A 17758-nucleotide genomic window follows, 5' to 3' on the forward strand; every position below is an offset into this window, starting at 1 on the left:
GACTTGAGATTAATGATTACTTAGGTAACATTCAACCAAAGGAATTTGATGCTTGAGTTATCTAGGTAAATGAGCATTCATCTAGGGATAGAGTTTGCTTAGGATTGTGTCTAGGCCTAAGGAAGATATAGATTGGTTAAAAGTTGACACCTTTAGGTTGAATCTTGATCACCCAAGATCAATTCCCATAGCCCATGAGTTCTCCCTTCTTATAAGAAAGAAAGCTTGTGCCTTTATTGCATTTTAGGTAGTAAGTTAGTTTCAAATCATCTCAAAAACTGGTAGCACTTAGATTAATCATGGTCTTGCATTCCCTTTGCATCATAATCACCTAGGATTGGTTCGACAATCTTTTATACTACATTGATTTGATCTTAGACCCTTGAAAAGTCTTATATCATCATGCAGGTGATTGATCATCATGATCATAAACCAAGCTCATTAGATGGTTCTTTGAAAGCACGAGGATGAATTTGAGGTTGGTTTGGAGTTGAGTATTAGCATTCAGATTCTTCTAAGCTGTTTTATTGGAAACTTAAACCGAAAATCCGATGAACCAATAGTATAAGATCAAGAAGAGTTTGGGATGAAATACTATGAAAAGAAACAAAACTTAGTTAACAAAAGACAGCTTATGATCACATTGTATACGGTAGTTCAATTATATTATACAATACACAGTAATCTCCTTGTGTTGTCACCAACATTAAGAGTTGATCGGATCAATAAAAAATAGTGTAAAGAGTCAATTGAATCATCAGTTAGGATCTAACTTTAGCGAGCCGAGCTCGAATCTCCTTCAGTTCTTCCTCATCATCATCACCTTCTGCAATTGCCTCTTCCTGCAAAACAAAACCAAAAAAAAATTGTAACTTCTTCTTTAAGAATCTAATCTCCAAGTACCAAACTGTTTTTCTTTCTCTCGCAATGAATTTTGGTGAATGAGCTTTACCTCGCGGGAAGTGCTCGCCTTCTGCGCAGGCACCTTTATCCTTTCCTTCCTGACAGCGTCTGGAAGCGCAGCAGCGGTTTCTCCAGCAATAGCTGTCAATACTTGATCAACCTCTTGGTCGATCTCTTCTTCCATATCCTCTGAATCTAGTGCATTGTCAATGGCATCGTTCACAAACTCCTCAATAACTCCGGCCTTCATATCAAAGCAACAAAAACTGATTACGAACAATGATACTACAACTCAGAAATTTCTAACAAGTAATATGGTGAGAGAAAGGAAACGAATAAAGGTACGTACCCTTAGTCATCTCTTTGCTGAACTCCTGCATAGTTGCAGCCATTTGTGGTGCTTTCATGAGGTTATTGACTAGCTTCATAACCTCTGCACTCTTGGACAGATGCCCAACTGTTCTAGCAACAGCTGAAGATTCAACGAAAGTAAAAGGAATAAATGATAAGACAATCACATTGCAAACACAGTATGAAGAAAACTCAAAGCTTTTTTATAATACCAACACTCTCCCCAAGGTGCATTGATATGGAATTCATCTGGGCCTTGTTTTCGTATAACCGGTTAACTGTTCTTCTCGAACTCACAATCTCCTTAGCAAGCGCCTGAAACATCATCAGGAACACATTTTGAAAAGTGCTAAGCTTACAAAGGCTAAGACTTTTTTTCTTAAAACTATTCTTTTTTGTTCTACCTTGGCTGAGACCATATCATTTCGCCTTGCAGCCTCTTTAATAGCTTTCTGAACATTTCTCTCTTCCTTCTGTATATCTGAAAACCAAGAATCAGAAATTTCTAGAACTCAACCCAAGATTCTTCATCACTCTCTCCATCCTTTTGTACCTTCGCTTCTCTGTTTTTCGGTTTTTCAAAGAATATTTTGTACGCTTCCAATATTATTTTTTTGTTTTGTCCAAAGTATTTTAAAACTGAAATATGCAAATTATTTACATCCTATCTATTATATGCCTTGTTGATCAAAAAAAAAAAAAAAATCTATTATATGCCTTACAGGGGATCTTACAGTCCTCTATTACAACAGAAATGCCTAGGCCTTGTGCCGTATGGTCGGATTCGGCCCAACATAATATAGAGCCTAAGAATAAACAAAAAAACTAGGGCCTTTTAGTCAAATAAAATTAGGAAGTCCCTTTGGTATGAACTTTGTTTATCTAATTTATACACAACAGTTTTAGCTAAAACACAGAATTTTTTTAAAAAAATTACTATTTGTATCTTTAACATTTAATTGAAAAGAGAGAATGACCAATCATAACTTAAAATTTTGCTTTTTTACTTTTTTTAATTGAATATTGTGTAGCTAATTACTGAAACTTCCAATAATGTATATTGTGAAACAAAGTATATCTAAAAGTATTTATATTAAAAAGAGGGAGTACTGCATATATAGGTCTGCTAAGATCCAGACCTCTCTATTTCTCTAACCTATCGATAGAGCAAGAGAATGGTACTTGACCAGTGACCATACCTTTTATTTATACATGAGGTATACTATATTACTATGTCACTTTCCTTCTAATCAAAACATTAATGTAAAGGATGATCATTCTTTTTGTTGCGGTTTAAGCAGCAGCACAACTGCGAGAGAAGAAAGGACGACAATAATACAAACGTAGAAATACAAAAACAAAACACAAGATTATTTGTAAGAACAATATGTTGTCGTATATGTTTTTGGTTATATAGCCTCTCCAGCTCTAAAACATTCATTCATATCCGTCCATATGATAGGCTCAATTATCAAATGTAGTACTGTTTAGTGATGATATCTACAAGACGTATGATAATAAAGTAAGGTGGGGCTGCAAAACAAACTGGAGTATTATTACTATTTCAACATATTACATTTATTGGGTTATATGCATCTTCTGACACACTAGCTGTCTCTTGCTCACATTTCTCTGTCTTTCGTCTTTCCCTATACAACTCCACCCTTCTTTATTGATTACTTTCCACAACTTTATATACTACATAACTAATCTTACTTTTAACAACTAAGTAGTATATTTAAGCACGGTCAACTAGATTTTAGATCTGAGTGTTTATGTTTTGGCTTGGGTTGAGTTGAGTTTCGATCAGATTGTTTCTATGTTGGATTTGCATTTATAGAATAGATTTAGGCTGAGCGAAAATAAATTTAAAAGGTGTTAGAGTTTCCGAGACTGTCAAAAGAACTAACTGCGAATAAAAATTGTGATTTGTGAGGTGCGTTCGGCATATTTCTAGATTTACAGTTCATTGAAGAATCGCACTTTAGTCGAATGATTGGGTCATTTCATCGAATTAATGTAAAAAAGTATACTATATCAAAGAACAATAAAAATCAAAAGTTAATTTTACGAGTTTAAACGACATTCGTGTTAAAACTGATAAAGTTGTTTACGATGATTGGATTTTAAACTGAGAGTAGAGATTTAATTTAACCCTGCATGCATTTCGATCTACAAGTCCTTTTATTATTTTCAAATAATTATATGACTACTCAACCAAAGAATTACACGTCAGCATACTTTACACTTTACTTCCCTGAGTCACATGTTACTCCACTCATTGATAGCCAGCTCAGCAAACATCTCACGTGCCCAAGTTAATCTCCTCACGTTATGGACCCCACACGAGACATCCGGTTTCACAATATCGACAACAGTCCAAAAATTCCAGCCTGGCATCCATTTAGACACATGATCCTACGTGTCAACTACTCATTGGCTCAAAACACTTGATCTCCGGGAAGATCGATCGAGCTTTCTCCGCAACGCCTCGAGAATATGCCACGTGGCATCACCTTTCATCATCGGCACATTGTACAAGAGGGCCCGCTTAAACGCCGGCTCACGCAAGTTTCGCTGTATCACAGACAAATTAGTCGCCGCCACGCGCTCTAGTATCTTACGCAGATTCTTCACGTCTTTCTCAGCCACCGTGAGAGATATCTCCGACCACCGCACCGTCTCGGAGAACGGTAGCTTTATCCCATCCGCGATAACCACGGGCACGCATCCCAACACGGCGGATTCCACTAGCCTAGGACTCCATGGGGCCCATCCGAGAGGACAGAGACAAAACAACGATCGCACGACCTCTGAACGGTATCCAGCAAACCGGTGCCGGTTAAGATGAAACCGTCTCCTCCCGCCGTATTTCTTCAAAATCGCCGTTCGCACTTCCCTGCACGCCGAGAAGTGGCATTTTAGTAATTAACCAAACACACAAATTTTTCAAAGTCAACATGAAAACGAAAAAATAAAAAATAAAGAAAGGATTCGCAAACGCACGCACTTGCTGTAAAAGCGTCCGCTTATATTCTTAGGGTTGACTTCCATCTTCCCCCGGAAAAACGCCCATATGTCTCGCCGTCCGTTCGCCGGAGCTCTGTCTATTGCTCTCTGCACGCTCTCCGGCGGAATATACGGCGGGATCACCACGTGCTCGGCTTCTTGACATGGATGCTTGTAATTAACTCCAAACGTCTGTAAAATTATCGAATTTTTCATAAATTCTGGAATCCCTTCTTCAATCGCTATATCCTCCTTCACAAAATAAAAATCAAAACTTTTTTTTCAATAAAAAAATAAAAATCAAAACTTTACTCAGAAATTATCGAATTTGAGTTTAGTTTACCATGGCGTGGAAGCATGCGCCGAAGTCATGAGAAGCGACGAAGACGTGGTCGGAGCCTCGAGTCCGGTTCCAAAACGGGTAACTGTCGGAGAGGAAATCGACGGCGGAGCTGATGAGGGAGCGAGCGTGGCTTAGAGAAGGGAAGCCGTTGGATGTTGAGAAGTTGCAGGAGACGTACACAGGGACGAAGAAGAAGTCTGCTTCTTCCGGGTCCAACGTACGGACGGAGGAGTCAGAGAGAAGGGCGCGGTGGATGGCTACCTCCGCCGCGAAGAGGTGACTGGCGCACCGGTCCGACGCCGTCACCCAGTCGACGTTGAATCTCGCCGGTAGATCGTAAACGTATATCTTCATTCCGCTGAAGAGACCGCCTGGTTTGAGAATGGCGGAAGATTCGATGAGAGCGCGAGATGGGAGGGACGACGACGTTAGGTGGTTAGACAGGAGACTCGTTGTGGTGGTGGTCGAGGGTGAGGATTGGTCTCCGGCGAAGTAAGATGTGAAGAAATAGAGAGAGAGGAACAACCAGATGACCCACCTGTAATAGTTTCTGAAGAAGACGAAGAAGAGGTTTCTTTTGTTGTGTCCACTTCTGTTGTTGTTGTTGTTTAGCTGCATTTTGACGATGAAACCCGTCTTCTTCTTGGTCTTGTTGATGCTAGGTCTCTTAGTGTCAAGCGACATTGCTTGATTGTTAAGAGGAGCAAAGATGAAACCGAGCTTTCTCTTTGTTGGTGATGATAATGATTGAGAAGTAGAAATCAAGGGATGGAGATTGGGAGAGATGTAGAGAAAGGGTCGTTGGTGTTTCTCAAGAATGAATTGTTTTTCTATTTCATTTGGATCAAGATTGGTGTGATCTGGTTCTCATCATTCTCTCGTGTCATGGGTTTGGTTCGAATCCAATGGGGTCATTAAGAATTTTTTTTTTTAAAAAAAAACAAATCTTCAGATAAGAGAGAGAAAGAGGTCGCATGGCTCTAGATGCAATGGAGCAGAATGGAGCTCGGCAATGGTCTCGGGTTCATCGCTTGGTCGTCTCGTAACCGTACCACTTAAATGTGACATGACTATAATACCCATGTAATTATTACTTTTGCGCATTTGTGTAAGTTGGGGAAGACATGTGCTTCATAAATGGTCTCTTGATAAGCTAATGACAGTGTAGTTTTGGATAATTTTAGCTAATGTTTGTTTCTTTGTTTAGAATGTGTGGTGATCATTAGAAGTTAGCTAGTTTTTTTTTTATCACTTTTAAGTACTTTTTATAGCTCACATTTGGTTGTATAAAGTTAGCTTATCATGTACTCTTAAACTTCACAAACTAATATAGAAAAATGAATGAATATAGATAAGAAAAATATTACTCCCTCTGTTTCATATTGTAAGTAGTTTTAGTAAAATGTTTTTTGTTTCAAAATGTAAATATTTTTCGTATTTCTAGATAACTTTTACATTTATTGAATACAGTGTGACCAATCAAATTAAATAGACTTATTTTTTATTGGTTAAATTATATCTAACCTATTTATTATAAAATACGTTTTAAAAACATAATAATTTTCTTAATCTTCGTGTTTTTAGCCAAAATTACTTATATTATGAAACTGACGGAGTACTAACCAAATAAATATGATTGCTCCATACGGGAAATTAGCCTGATATTTACAGCTGGTCTATTTGGAAGTAAGCAACCAAAAACATACATTGTTTTCGAGCTAGTATTAAAAGTACTTTATCCCAAAGGAGTATAAAATGTACATGTTCTCGAGCCAGTATTTAAACTCGGATATCAAATTAAATATAATTATAGGATAAGTAAAATATGCACTCGAACAAATACATTTATACATTATAGTATGGGGCTTGAAAAGAAGCGCAGAGGGTATCTAAAAAGCTTACAAGAGCACTTGCCCCACTGGCCACTGGGTGTGGGGAGAATGAGTGCAGATGTGCAGATATTTACAGACAACAGAAAATCCATTTTCTTTGTAAGGTTGTATTGCTTCGCTTTTTTTACAGCCTATGGAAAATCGAAAGTGTATGGTTATTATTACAGCCTTTGTAAGACGTAAGAAAAGTGGTTAAGAACACGGACGAAGCCTGAGACGGTGAAAGCTCGAAATCTTTTTCTCTCTTTAGGCATAAACAATAATGGCCACTTGATAAAACAAATAATTATCTTTTGCTTCTATTTCTGGTCTCAGTGGCCAAATTTATCGACGTGATGTTGTCTAAACTAACTTATGCGTAAATAACGTGATTGGTTAAGTGAATTCACAATACAAAGTTTTTGAATCTTACCATTGTAACGGCGCAAACAAAATCTACCTTCACAACCACATGGATGAGAATTCAGCTTTATCTTGGATATTAAAGTGACTGGACCAGTGACAAAAACGGTTGATTAATAACGTTTCGGTTGAAATTTCTATGTATATATTTATTTATTAGAGTTGAGCTACTCATTTTGCGCTTCTTCTTTTTTTTTTTTGTGATCCAACTCATTTTGCGCTTTCTAGTAAATGAGTAAGCTAAAGTAAATGAAACATTTAATACTATAAATAACCCAATTCACAGTTTCTCACACTTAGCCCCCTTCGTTTACCTATTGCACGAACTGCGACAGATCGCATGTCGAAGGTTGTTGTTCGTTTTGTTGTCGCATAACATGCGACATGCGATTTGTCGCAAGTCGCAAATCGCAGGTTGTTGTTCGTTTTGATGTCGTGCGACTAATCGCACGACCAGTCGCGGGTTCCCATTCAAATTGCCGGAAAAAACAGCGACTAAAAATTAATAAAATTTTGATCACGCGACTGGTCGCAGATCGCCCGACACGTAAACGAACATGGTCTTACTCACCTAGCCATAAAAGGCTATGTATATTTATACACAAAGAGACAGAAGTGGATTTGCATGCATCTATACAGCGTTGAAAGAAAAAATATTTAAACCGAATTTCTGTATCTAATCTGATTCTGAATCTGAATTAGGGGATTGTGACACACCATCACTATTAATACAAAAACACAACACCAATGTCAATGTATATTACAAGCCTTATTCAACTTATATTGAATACTGAAATGGGAAATTGAGATTGTTCATATATTTTCAATCATACCTTTGTTACTATTATCTGTTTCTCTTCGTATGCTATATATTTGTAATAATTAGTCTGTAGCTAAGAGATATTTTAGTCTTTTGCTGTCAATTTATTCACAAGGCATTCATCACTGAGCAATATTATTCTTCACATTTAATTCTCCTTTACATGCATATAACAAAATATATGTATACATTGTAGAATGGTAATAGAGTTATTAACACAAAAAAAGGCAGTTTACATGTTTTTATAACACTCAAAAGCAGATTTTGTTACCAAAGCAGTTTTTGGTGGTTGAAGACTCATTTCTCCCTGAAAAAGTGAAACTAGAGATGAGTATTTCAGTAAAACGACAATTTATGCTGGTTAGGTTAGTTAGAAAGTTTGAATTTTGAAAAATATCGGTGATAACTTGGTGGACTTGACATAAAGTTAGATTTGATAGATAAATAACTTTGAGCCCGTAAAGAGTATTTTTTTATTGGTTAATTATCTTCTATAAAAAAAAATTATGGTTATGGGAGAGAAGAAGACGAAGAAGCTTTCGGACAACCGGAATTTCAACCAAGCCGACGAATGACCGCCGGGTGATGACGGCATAACGGCGTAGACGATTAGGGAATCGGCGGGTAAATGTTTGGCAGAGAAGAACTACGACGTTTTGGATATAATCTTACAAAACTCAAAAATCAAAACTTGTTTTTGCTTGGTTTTTGGTTCTAATTGGTTAATTTATACTATAGTTGTAATTTATAAAAGTAAAACGTAAATAAATGAAGATTCCATGATAAAGAATCAATGACGGCTCTGAGATCTATTTGTAGGAAATCCTGAAAACCCTAATATGAAGAAGATGAAATTATTACAAAATTGCCACTCATATTAATTGTACACATTCACTTAAATGTACCGTAAAACATAACTTAATTGAACATATTCACACAAATACACGTATATGAAATTAATGTACATGCAAAAAATCGGGTTAACATTGAACACATGTACACATTATCGTAAATATCCACGTGTACACGTATTACTAAATATATATATATATGTACACTGATTACAAAATTTCTTGATGAGTTACATGTACATGTTATCGTAAATATCCACGTGTACACTTGTTACTAATTATATATACATGTACACTGATTAATAAAATTTTTGATCAGTTGCATGTGCATCATGTACACATTTGTTGTATTATACATATGTACACAACGCCACAAAATCCACATGTACACTGTATTAGCCATATGTAGGAGGCATATGTATGTTGGTTTATAAATATTTACACTTGCACCTTTCATAATTGTTATCTTTTAAACATGATCCTTGTCAGAATATTTTTTTTATAAGAGTAGTGTTTACAAACTACATTATATTATACATACATGTGAACACGAGAACTTAGACAATCAGGGAAAACAAGAAATCAAACATTATAATATACATATAACTTAATTGTAAACATTCACAAAAACATTATACCCTCTTGCAATAACCCATAAACCCCAATAAACTAAATTATAACCACTTAAACCTAAAACAAACTTTTAACCCTACAAAATGGCCATATATATGTAGATTTAATGTTCATGTTAACATCATAACTGTGGACAACATATGAATTTAATGTACATAAAAAATTGGTTTAATATTGTGCATATGTACACTTTATCGTAAGTACCCACGTGTACATTAGTTACATGTACACTGATTACAAAATTTGTTGATTAGTTACATGTGCATCGTATACACATTTGTTGCACTATACATATGTACACGAGGCTACAAAATCCACATGTAGACTGTATTAGCCCTATGTAGGAGCCATATGTATGTCGGTTTATAAATATTTACACTTGCACCTTTCATAATTGTTATCTTTTAAACATGATCCAGCTGAGAATTGCATTTTTTTTTATAAGAGTAGTGATTACAGACTACTTTGATAAAGTTAACGAGTACACTTAATTTTGACTGGCACATGTACATTAATCCACAAAAACTTATGTGTACATCGTTTTACTTGTACATCGAATAAATTTTGAATATACATTTACATAAGTTAAAACAGAGGCCTAGAATAAGCGGCGAGATGGAGGAGATGAAGGCGGTGAAACAGAGGCGACGGCGACGAGTAGGAGACGAGACGAAGGCAGTGAGAGAGAGGCGGTGAAGGCGGCGACGAGAACGAGACAAGGACGAGACAGAAACGAGACGGAGGCAGGGATTTCAGTTGAGGGTTGGATCCGAAACATAAAGCTATGTTATTGATGACTGTGTAGAATTTCCATGAATTTACTCTTGAATTTACAGAAGAACCGTGAAAAATACAAAGGAGGAAGATGAATGTGATTTTATCCAAAATAAAGAATCTGGGCCGTCGATTTAAAGAGTACAAAAGAAAATTTAATGGTTAGGATATGAGACAGGTACAAATCTTGTCAAAGATTTCAAAATTAATCTGAACCGTTGAGATGGCAGAGAGATGTGGGGTGGAGGTTTATTCCCGCTAAAATAATGGTTAGGTTAGTCAGTGAGTTAGTTACAAAATAACTAGTTTATTTAGGCAAAAAGGAAGCTGTTAGGATAAACTAACTTGGTAGAAGAAAGTGTTTTTTGTGTTATAAAAAACTCAAAACTGCATTTGAGCGTAATTATTTCATGTTAATATATGTATACATTGTAGAAATATTAAAGACGAAGCAATATGTTTAGTTAAGGGATCGCTTATCCTTGCATCAGAAGGAAGAAGCTAGATATCATTGATATAATGAGTTTTCCAACCATTACATTTACACGTGAACGAGTAGCTTTTTTATTTGATGTATGACCTTTCTTGATTGCATAAAATGTTTGATAATAATAATATTAAGTTGTTTGATAAGAACCTTGTGTACATAAATTAACAACTTAATATTGTTTTTTTTTGTTTTTTTTTTCAAAAAATAATATTAAGTTGTTAATTTATGTACACAAGGTTCTTATCAACTGATGTCGTAGCAGATGTTCTGTTCCCCGTGGGTTGAACCAGAATTTCATCATTTGAAAATAACTAGTGTGCTATACTGATCAAAATTACCACTAGTCCAACATTTATTAATATGAATATGATCATTTGTTCAACTGCTACAAACATGTAATCTAGTGACTCATGAAAAACTCAGAATGGGACTTGAAGGACTTTGTAACCGATTGTAAACATTTGGGCTGAATATATGGGCTCTACCATTGGGTGAAGAACACTTCTCATAAGGTTCAAATGCAGTTGTTTTGAAAAGAACTATGTTCTAATGAATTAGATTTGTTAACATTCTGATTCAAGAAAGTATACCATACCAAAGCCCAATACTATACAGTACACAAACTACTATTTGAGATCGTGGTCTCTAACATAATTATTAACAAGCCTTTTACAACCCCAATAAGGAGTTATAGCATTGGAGTTCTATATGTACGTATATATATTAATATTAGTATTTAATTGTAGTATTTTTAATTTTATAAGAAATCCAATCCAAAATACCTCCCATTGGGGATGCTCTTATATTAGTATAATAGTATGAACCCTGTTAAGGCTGGTTTTGAGGGACAATCAACAATTCTCCAGAGAAACTAGGGAATCTTCATCTTCTGTCAAACAGAGGGTTGATAAGAAAGTTTGCACACTCACTTGAGTTTCTGGCCGTGCAGGAGGAAGCAGCCTAGTACCATTACACTAAAGCCTGTTCAAAGCCGCTGAGAACGGAATTCAATCAGTTCAAAGCAAAATCTACAATTCATCCCGTTATCAATCCTGATCCATGGCTAAACACAGTCTATAAGCTTGATCAGTTTATTTGCTTGCCAAGAGAACCTCTGTGATGGTCCAGAATATTTTTTTTTTTTCTCAAATCCAAATTTTCATGTTTTCAAATCCCATTTTTCAGGTTTTCAAACACGAGCCGACTAAAATGGTTGAACAATGTGAGATGGCCCAACTAGTCAACAAAATTCTATAAATATCTGTATATATAAAGTAGTATTTTCTCTCCTGTGAATGCGTCACGTCACTAAGTCGTTTAATATAGTCGCTTAATATAGTGTCAACACATGTTCCATTTAACTAAATATTGTGTTTCAATTATGACTCTTTGTTACTTTTTTGGGTCTTCGTTTGGTTGTTACTTTTTTGGACTTTGTTTTGTGGGCTTAATAATTTACACAAGTAGCTTCGTTTTTTTTTTGCTAAAATTCAGGATTAATGTTTGTAATCTTCGTTTTCGTTTTACGTGTCAAGTGATTGCCAATAGATAGACCCGAAGTTGCAAAACCAATTAAGATACAATACGTCTATCGGTTCCGGTCAGCCGCCAACCCAATTTACAAAATATTACAGAACATGATTTACAAAAAGATTAATCTGTTTATGACCTAATCTAATAAACTTGTTATTGGCCGGACAATAAGTTTCAGAAGACCAGAATTTGAACAAAGAAAATTAACCGTATTAATAAAAAGGAATTAAGGGAGATCGACATTAATCTAAACAATCAAACATAAAACAGAAAGATATTCTGTATAAAAATTGAAATACGGGTATCAGATAATCATAAAGATAGCATCAATAAGATTCAAACGCAAATTATCCCTGAAATATAGTTTCATATCATATGCCCAGCCAAAAGAAAGAACTTAAAAAATCACAAAAGTTGAAAACTTGATTCTGAGTATCTGTTCTCCAAGGTGAATAAACATCAAACATAAAATTAGTCGTAAAATACCATTTGTTTTATGAGATTCATTATGTACTCAGATCATATAAACACACAAATCTTTTTAAAATAAAAACTGGAAAAGGAATTTTTATGAGATTCATCATGTAGTGAGATCCATAAACCCACAGATTTTTTTTAAAATAAAGACCGGAAAAAGACTTAGTTTTCATTATAAGTGGATAGCATCTCAAGAGTTATCACAATAACATCACAATATGTCTCACGGGATTGAGAGACTTGTGGACATTCTATGTTCACCTCGACGACATAAAAGAGAGCGTAGATATAAAGCCAAAAGGAAAAAAAAATGGAAAAGCTCAGAACTTCTTAGAGGTTGACTGTCAGCGATAAAGAACAAAGCGCTTCTCTGTCACGCAAAAATTAAAAAAAAAGTCTTATACCAGTATCGAAGAAGATGATAAGAACTATAAAAAATGAGACAGCACACTATATGATTGACACGTTATATATTAGTCGAGACAGGATTAGGAGAAACCCTGATTTTATTGGGCTTTGTCGTGTACTATGTATTAATGGGCTTCTTTAAAAACTTAGACGCTATAACTAATGGATCTTTGAGTTGAGGAAAGCAGAAGAGTCAGAAGAGTCAGATCTTTTGAGCTGAGGTAATGTTTCTCAAATTTACAGATCGAATGCTCGGTTGATATGATTTAGAGTAAACGTTGGGTTGTGGTTTTCTTAAAAAATATTTGTTCTTTGATTTTATTTGGTTTGTAATGTGTTTTCATAAACTGATTTGAAGACCAACATTATATTTGTCTTTCTGATATTTTTTTACTTATTCATTCTTTATTATAAAATATTTTGGGTTAATTAAAAAATAATTCGTTTAAACAATCAGTTTCAACGAAAGACCATGTTTAGCATTTCATTTTCGTAAATTCTGTTGCAATTTGTTTGAAACAATATTTTTTAACATTTTCCTTGGTAAAAAAATGGTTTCTTTGGTCAGCCTGATAAAATAACTCCGATACTCTATCAATCCAAAATTATATAGCCGTAAATTTAGTTAGTCAAAAGAATATATTATCGTTTGATATAGAAAATGTAAGGAACCAGTTTCTACGTTTTATACTGCCTTTAAGATTATCTCCAATGTATTTTGCTATTTTCACCTCTAAACTAGAAGAACTCTATAATAGATATGAGATATGCTCCAATGTATTCCTCTAAAATAGCAGTCTCTAAATGTAGAGTAAAAAAAGAGAAATTCGCTATTTTTTACAGAGGAAGAAATAGAGGTGTGTTAGAGCAATTTCACCTCTAAATGCTATTATAGAGGTAGAAATAACAATGGGTTTGAGATGCTCTAAAGACGGATTCCCGAGAAATGAGAACTCAATGATTCTAAAAACATAACTAAGCTTCAAATGAGTTATCAATTTAAACAACTGTTTATATGAAAAACTAAATAATAAGGTAAAAGTATTTAAAGCATAAACAAAGTTTAATTAAATTAAATTTCACATTGCTTACCTTCTGTTAATTCCAAGACTGAAAATATAACAAATAGTGAGTTTTAATCATTTCAAATTTGTTGAGCAACACATTGAATAAATAAATAAAAAATTCTGAATTGGCATATTAATTATATTTTAGTAGTCAATTCTAATGTAATATATATCTATTAAAATCTAAATTATAATTGTAATTGATTTCTCATAGTCTTATATCTAATTGTTAAATAAACAGTAGAGAAACTCTCATTTGATCAAAAAACAAAATATAAAAAGCCCATGCTCCTTTTTTGGCTACAGAGGAAAAATAAGAGACTAAAACTCAATTTTTCACTCCATAAGATCCAAAGATATCTTTACTATTTGTGGTTTAACAAGGTTTCTCTATTGTGTTATCTTTTGATCGATTTTGTTTGATTTAACTTATAATGCTCAAAGTTTAAATTTAGAAAAATGTTATGAGTATTATAACACTATAAAATTTTGTAACTCTGAATCAACGACAATACTAAATATGTTCACATGTCAATTTTAGTTATATAATTGAAATTTGATGTAGATAACATTGATTGCTTAATATAATCATACTTACAACCAAATGAACATAAAAGAAAAATTAACACAAAAATTACATCATCGATAAAAACCAATACATCACGGGCGGGCCGATCCTATTGTAACATATGCAAGAGGAAAAAAACAAAAAAGATGTAATTAGCTCGAATAGTTCTGTCTGCTTACTTGAAAAACAACTGGCTATTGGACAAGTCCACGTATAATGAGAAGTCGACGTCCACATACTAGAACTATCAAAAGCCCAAGAAATATATTGACTTTATCATACACACCATCAGTATATATACTTTTGGCTTTAATAATTCAGTATACATAATTAATTATACGAGCCTTATTGAAAAAGCGATATTATTAATCTAGTTTTCTTATTTTTAAGAACCTAACATCTTCAATAAAAAGATACATCAATATACTCATTACCAATCGATTTTGATTTCAATACCTATGGACTTTGATATAATACGTACAGACACGATGTCATCTAAATATAAAAATAACATTGTAAATCTGAAATGTTAAAATCCTCCCAAATCATATGTTTCGATATATATTAACTGGGTATGATGTAGTGTACAAATGGCAATAAATTACGATAACATACATAACAAAGGAAAAACATATACAGTCTAATGATTTTGAAAGGCATGTGTGGAGAATCTTTGTAACTGCCACAACGGTAAGTTCGTTTAGCTTGTTTTTTACTTTCTCAAACTAGTTTTTATTTTGGAGCAACTTTCAAATTAGTTTATTCATTCATTCATTAAAACTATCATGAGGAATTGAATTATTGGCCGACAAAATAAACAATCTGGTTTCACTTGATTTCGAATTTAAGGATGTGGATTAATTGGGCTAAACTAAAACGCACACAAACTTGTTTCATTCATAATGACAGTGAAGAATGAAAGCAAAGCATGTCCCGTTCATTTATGGATAGCTCCCATGTTTGTGACTTCGTATAATTAGCTCTTATCCGTAAAATATCTTTGTTGTGAAATTGCCAACACGATCATATTCACAACGCATTAACGGTTAAATATTGGATATTGTGGGTCATCGTATTCATATAAGAGAGAATGATAAGAACTTACCACTAGTGATATTTTTGAATATATTTCAGTTTATATCCACCATATTTTGACCATTTTTTGTGGTTATTTGATGAATTTTCAGTTCTATGGTTACTGAATCTACAATTTCCATTATACTAAGTGATAAGCCCGCACTTTGTGCAGGGTGAGATACCTAAAATAATGACATGTTTGCAATTCAAAATTAATTATGTATTTACAATTTTTGTTTTTGTTTTCTCTACGTATAAGAACATGTTTCAAATTTAATAAAGCATAAACATGACACAAAATATTAAATAATGATTATTTTAGTTTTATTTTAGTGATTTGATGGTGGTACTTGAGTTTGATTTTTTGTTTACCTCATCATTATTGATTTTACGTTTATAAAAACAAAATATAATTTTACATTCAATTTTATTCAGCCCATTTTATAGATTCTTAAAATCTATGTTAAGCCCAAAACGAATTCAAATGGACTGAACTAAAAACATAATCATCTTCTCTTTCAGAGCTTAAATGGAGAGAATCGAAATCATTAGCGAAGAAAAAAAAAAGGAGAACATGTTATGCAACCAAATTTTGCTCAAAATATTCTATAACATTATATATACAAACAGGAATCCTTACGGTTTCATCTTACTTTTCCAATCTTCTTTTCCATAAAATAATCATGTTTTCCTTTTTAATATATTAAATGACAAACATCAAAAGAAATAATTTAATGTTTATTTGTTCTCATATTTGAATTTGATGATATATAGTAAAATATTAAGTGGTCCATTTAATGTTACTCTTTTAATAATCATAATAAGATCGGTCCAATTAAAAAAAAAAACTGAAGAGCGCTTTCATCTTGACACATAAACATGCTCGTCAATATTCTCATTTAACCAATGTTCAAGGATTAATATATAGGGATATCTAATCTTTGCACTAACACACACGGGAAACGTTTAGCTCTTGTTTAGTGGATACCACTATCGTTTGGTAGCCAGTAGCCAAAACATATAAGTTCTTAACATTTTATCACAATGAGAAAAGAAATAAGATTTAAATTTTTCTTGACATGCTCGTAGATTAATGTTGTTGAAAGAGACCATGAAATGATAACTCTTGTCTCCCTACTTTACTATTGGAATTACTTTTTCATTCTTTTTTATATATATTTATTTAACTGCATATTGTTGAACGAGAGAATCCTATAACTCTTTTAATGGATACTCATACCACAGTATACGACTATCACAATTGGCGGGAACATATCGTGTATACATGTATATTATATTATAATATTATTATGATCATCGATCATGATTACCACGGGTGGGACGGATCCGGATATCCAAGAAATTTAAGGTATCTAAATGCGAATCCGAATTCGTCGGATCAATGGATTTAATATTTGAATCTGGATCGTGGTTTCCAGATATCCAAATTTTACCTGCAGATACCTGGATCCGGATCCGGATTCGTAAAAATAATTGAAGTAAAAATAATTGAAAAAATATTTTTTTAAATACTAAAATTCAAAAAAAAAATTCAAAAAAAAATTAAATATTTATACAAATTTTATAAATGTATTTATGTGTATATAATATTAAATTAAAATATAATATTATGAAACTAATTTTTATGTATAAATATTAGTATATCAAATATAATTATTAATAAAATTAAAATTTTAAAAGTTAAAAAAATACGGATCCGGATATCCAGACCTAAAAAATCAAGATATCCGGATCCGGATTCAGTTTTGACGGATACGATATTTTACTATTCGGATTTAAATTTGAACGTTTCAGATAACTTATTTTTGGAGCAGATTTTGGATCGAATCCGGATCCCGGATGATAACTCAAGGCCTACCACACAGCACATGCCCAGCGACCCAAATATGGAGTTATTTCTTTCCTGACTTTACCTTCCACTTGCAGTAAAAGTCAATTGATCATTTTCATTAAGGATATTCATTTGTATATTTTACTCAAGAAATTAAAATTTAGTTTTCGCTCACGCTGACCCTATTTAGTCTTTTTTATGGAACACTGGCCCAATTGGTCATTTACGTGTTTTTCTTTAACACCAAAAAGCAAGGCAATGTATGTACCTAGTACATACTAAAGCTACACGCATATCTGAAGAAAATA

The 17758-nt window shown here is 33.5% G+C and overlaps 2 protein-coding genes across 3 annotated transcripts; both read right to left on the minus strand.

Moving 5' to 3' along the window:
- Positions 1–597: 597 nt before the first annotated feature.
- LOC106320416 (vacuolar protein sorting-associated protein 24 homolog 1-like) lies at positions 598–3654 on the minus strand. Its single transcript, XM_013758776.1, has 6 exons — positions 3528–3654; positions 1659–1735; positions 1467–1569; positions 1253–1375; positions 953–1146; positions 598–842 (listed from the first exon to the last, which is right to left on the minus strand). Exons 1-6 carry the CDS (start codon positions 3652–3654, stop codon positions 762–764), a joined length of 705 nt encoding a protein of 234 aa, XP_013614230.1. The 3' UTR covers positions 598–761.
- Positions 3382–5757, minus strand: LOC106320413 (probable glucuronoxylan glucuronosyltransferase F8H). Of its 2 annotated transcripts, none has more exons than XM_013758771.1 (3): positions 4607–5757; positions 4265–4455; positions 3382–4153 (listed from the first exon to the last, which is right to left on the minus strand). In XM_013758771.1, exons 1-3 carry the CDS (start codon positions 5288–5290, stop codon positions 3688–3690), a joined length of 1341 nt encoding a protein of 446 aa, XP_013614225.1. In that variant the 5' UTR covers positions 5291–5757; the 3' UTR covers positions 3382–3687. The 2 variants fall into 2 exon arrangements, with proteins under 2 accessions (XP_013614225.1, XP_013614224.1); XM_013758770.1 differs by having other exon boundaries at positions 4265–4515; positions 4607–5754.
- Between the last annotated feature and the right edge of the window lie 12001 nt (positions 5758–17758).

The sequence above is a fragment of the Brassica oleracea genome, unplaced genomic scaffold (assembly GCF_000695525.1).
Source record: "Brassica oleracea var. oleracea cultivar TO1000 unplaced genomic scaffold, BOL UnpScaffold00916, whole genome shotgun sequence".
NCBI lineage: Eukaryota > Viridiplantae > Streptophyta > Magnoliopsida > Brassicales > Brassicaceae > Brassica > Brassica oleracea.

Coding starts and splice junctions, on each gene's coding strand:
- LOC106320416 (XM_013758776.1), bottom strand. CDS start 3,654: ATGCCAGGCTGGAATTTTTGGACTGTTGTCGATATTGTGAAACCGGAT. Junction 1,736..3,527: donor GCTGGCTATCAATGAGTGGA/GTAACATGTGAC, acceptor CTTGGTTTTCAG/ATATACAGAAGGAAGAGAGA. Junction 1,570..1,658: donor ATGATATGGTCTCAGCCAAG/GTAGAACAAAAA, acceptor ATGATGTTTCAG/GCGCTTGCTAAGGAGATTGT.
- LOC106320413 (XM_013758770.1), bottom strand. CDS start 5,290: ATGTCGCTTGACACTAAGAGACCTAGCATCAACAAGACCAAGAAGAAG. Junction 4,516..4,606: donor GCGCATGCTTCCACGCCATG/GTAAACTAAACT, acceptor TATTTTGTGAAG/GAGGATATAGCGATTGAAGA. Junction 4,154..4,264: donor AGCGGACGCTTTTACAGCAA/GTGCGTGCGTTT, acceptor CTCGGCGTGCAG/GGAAGTGCGAACGGCGATTT.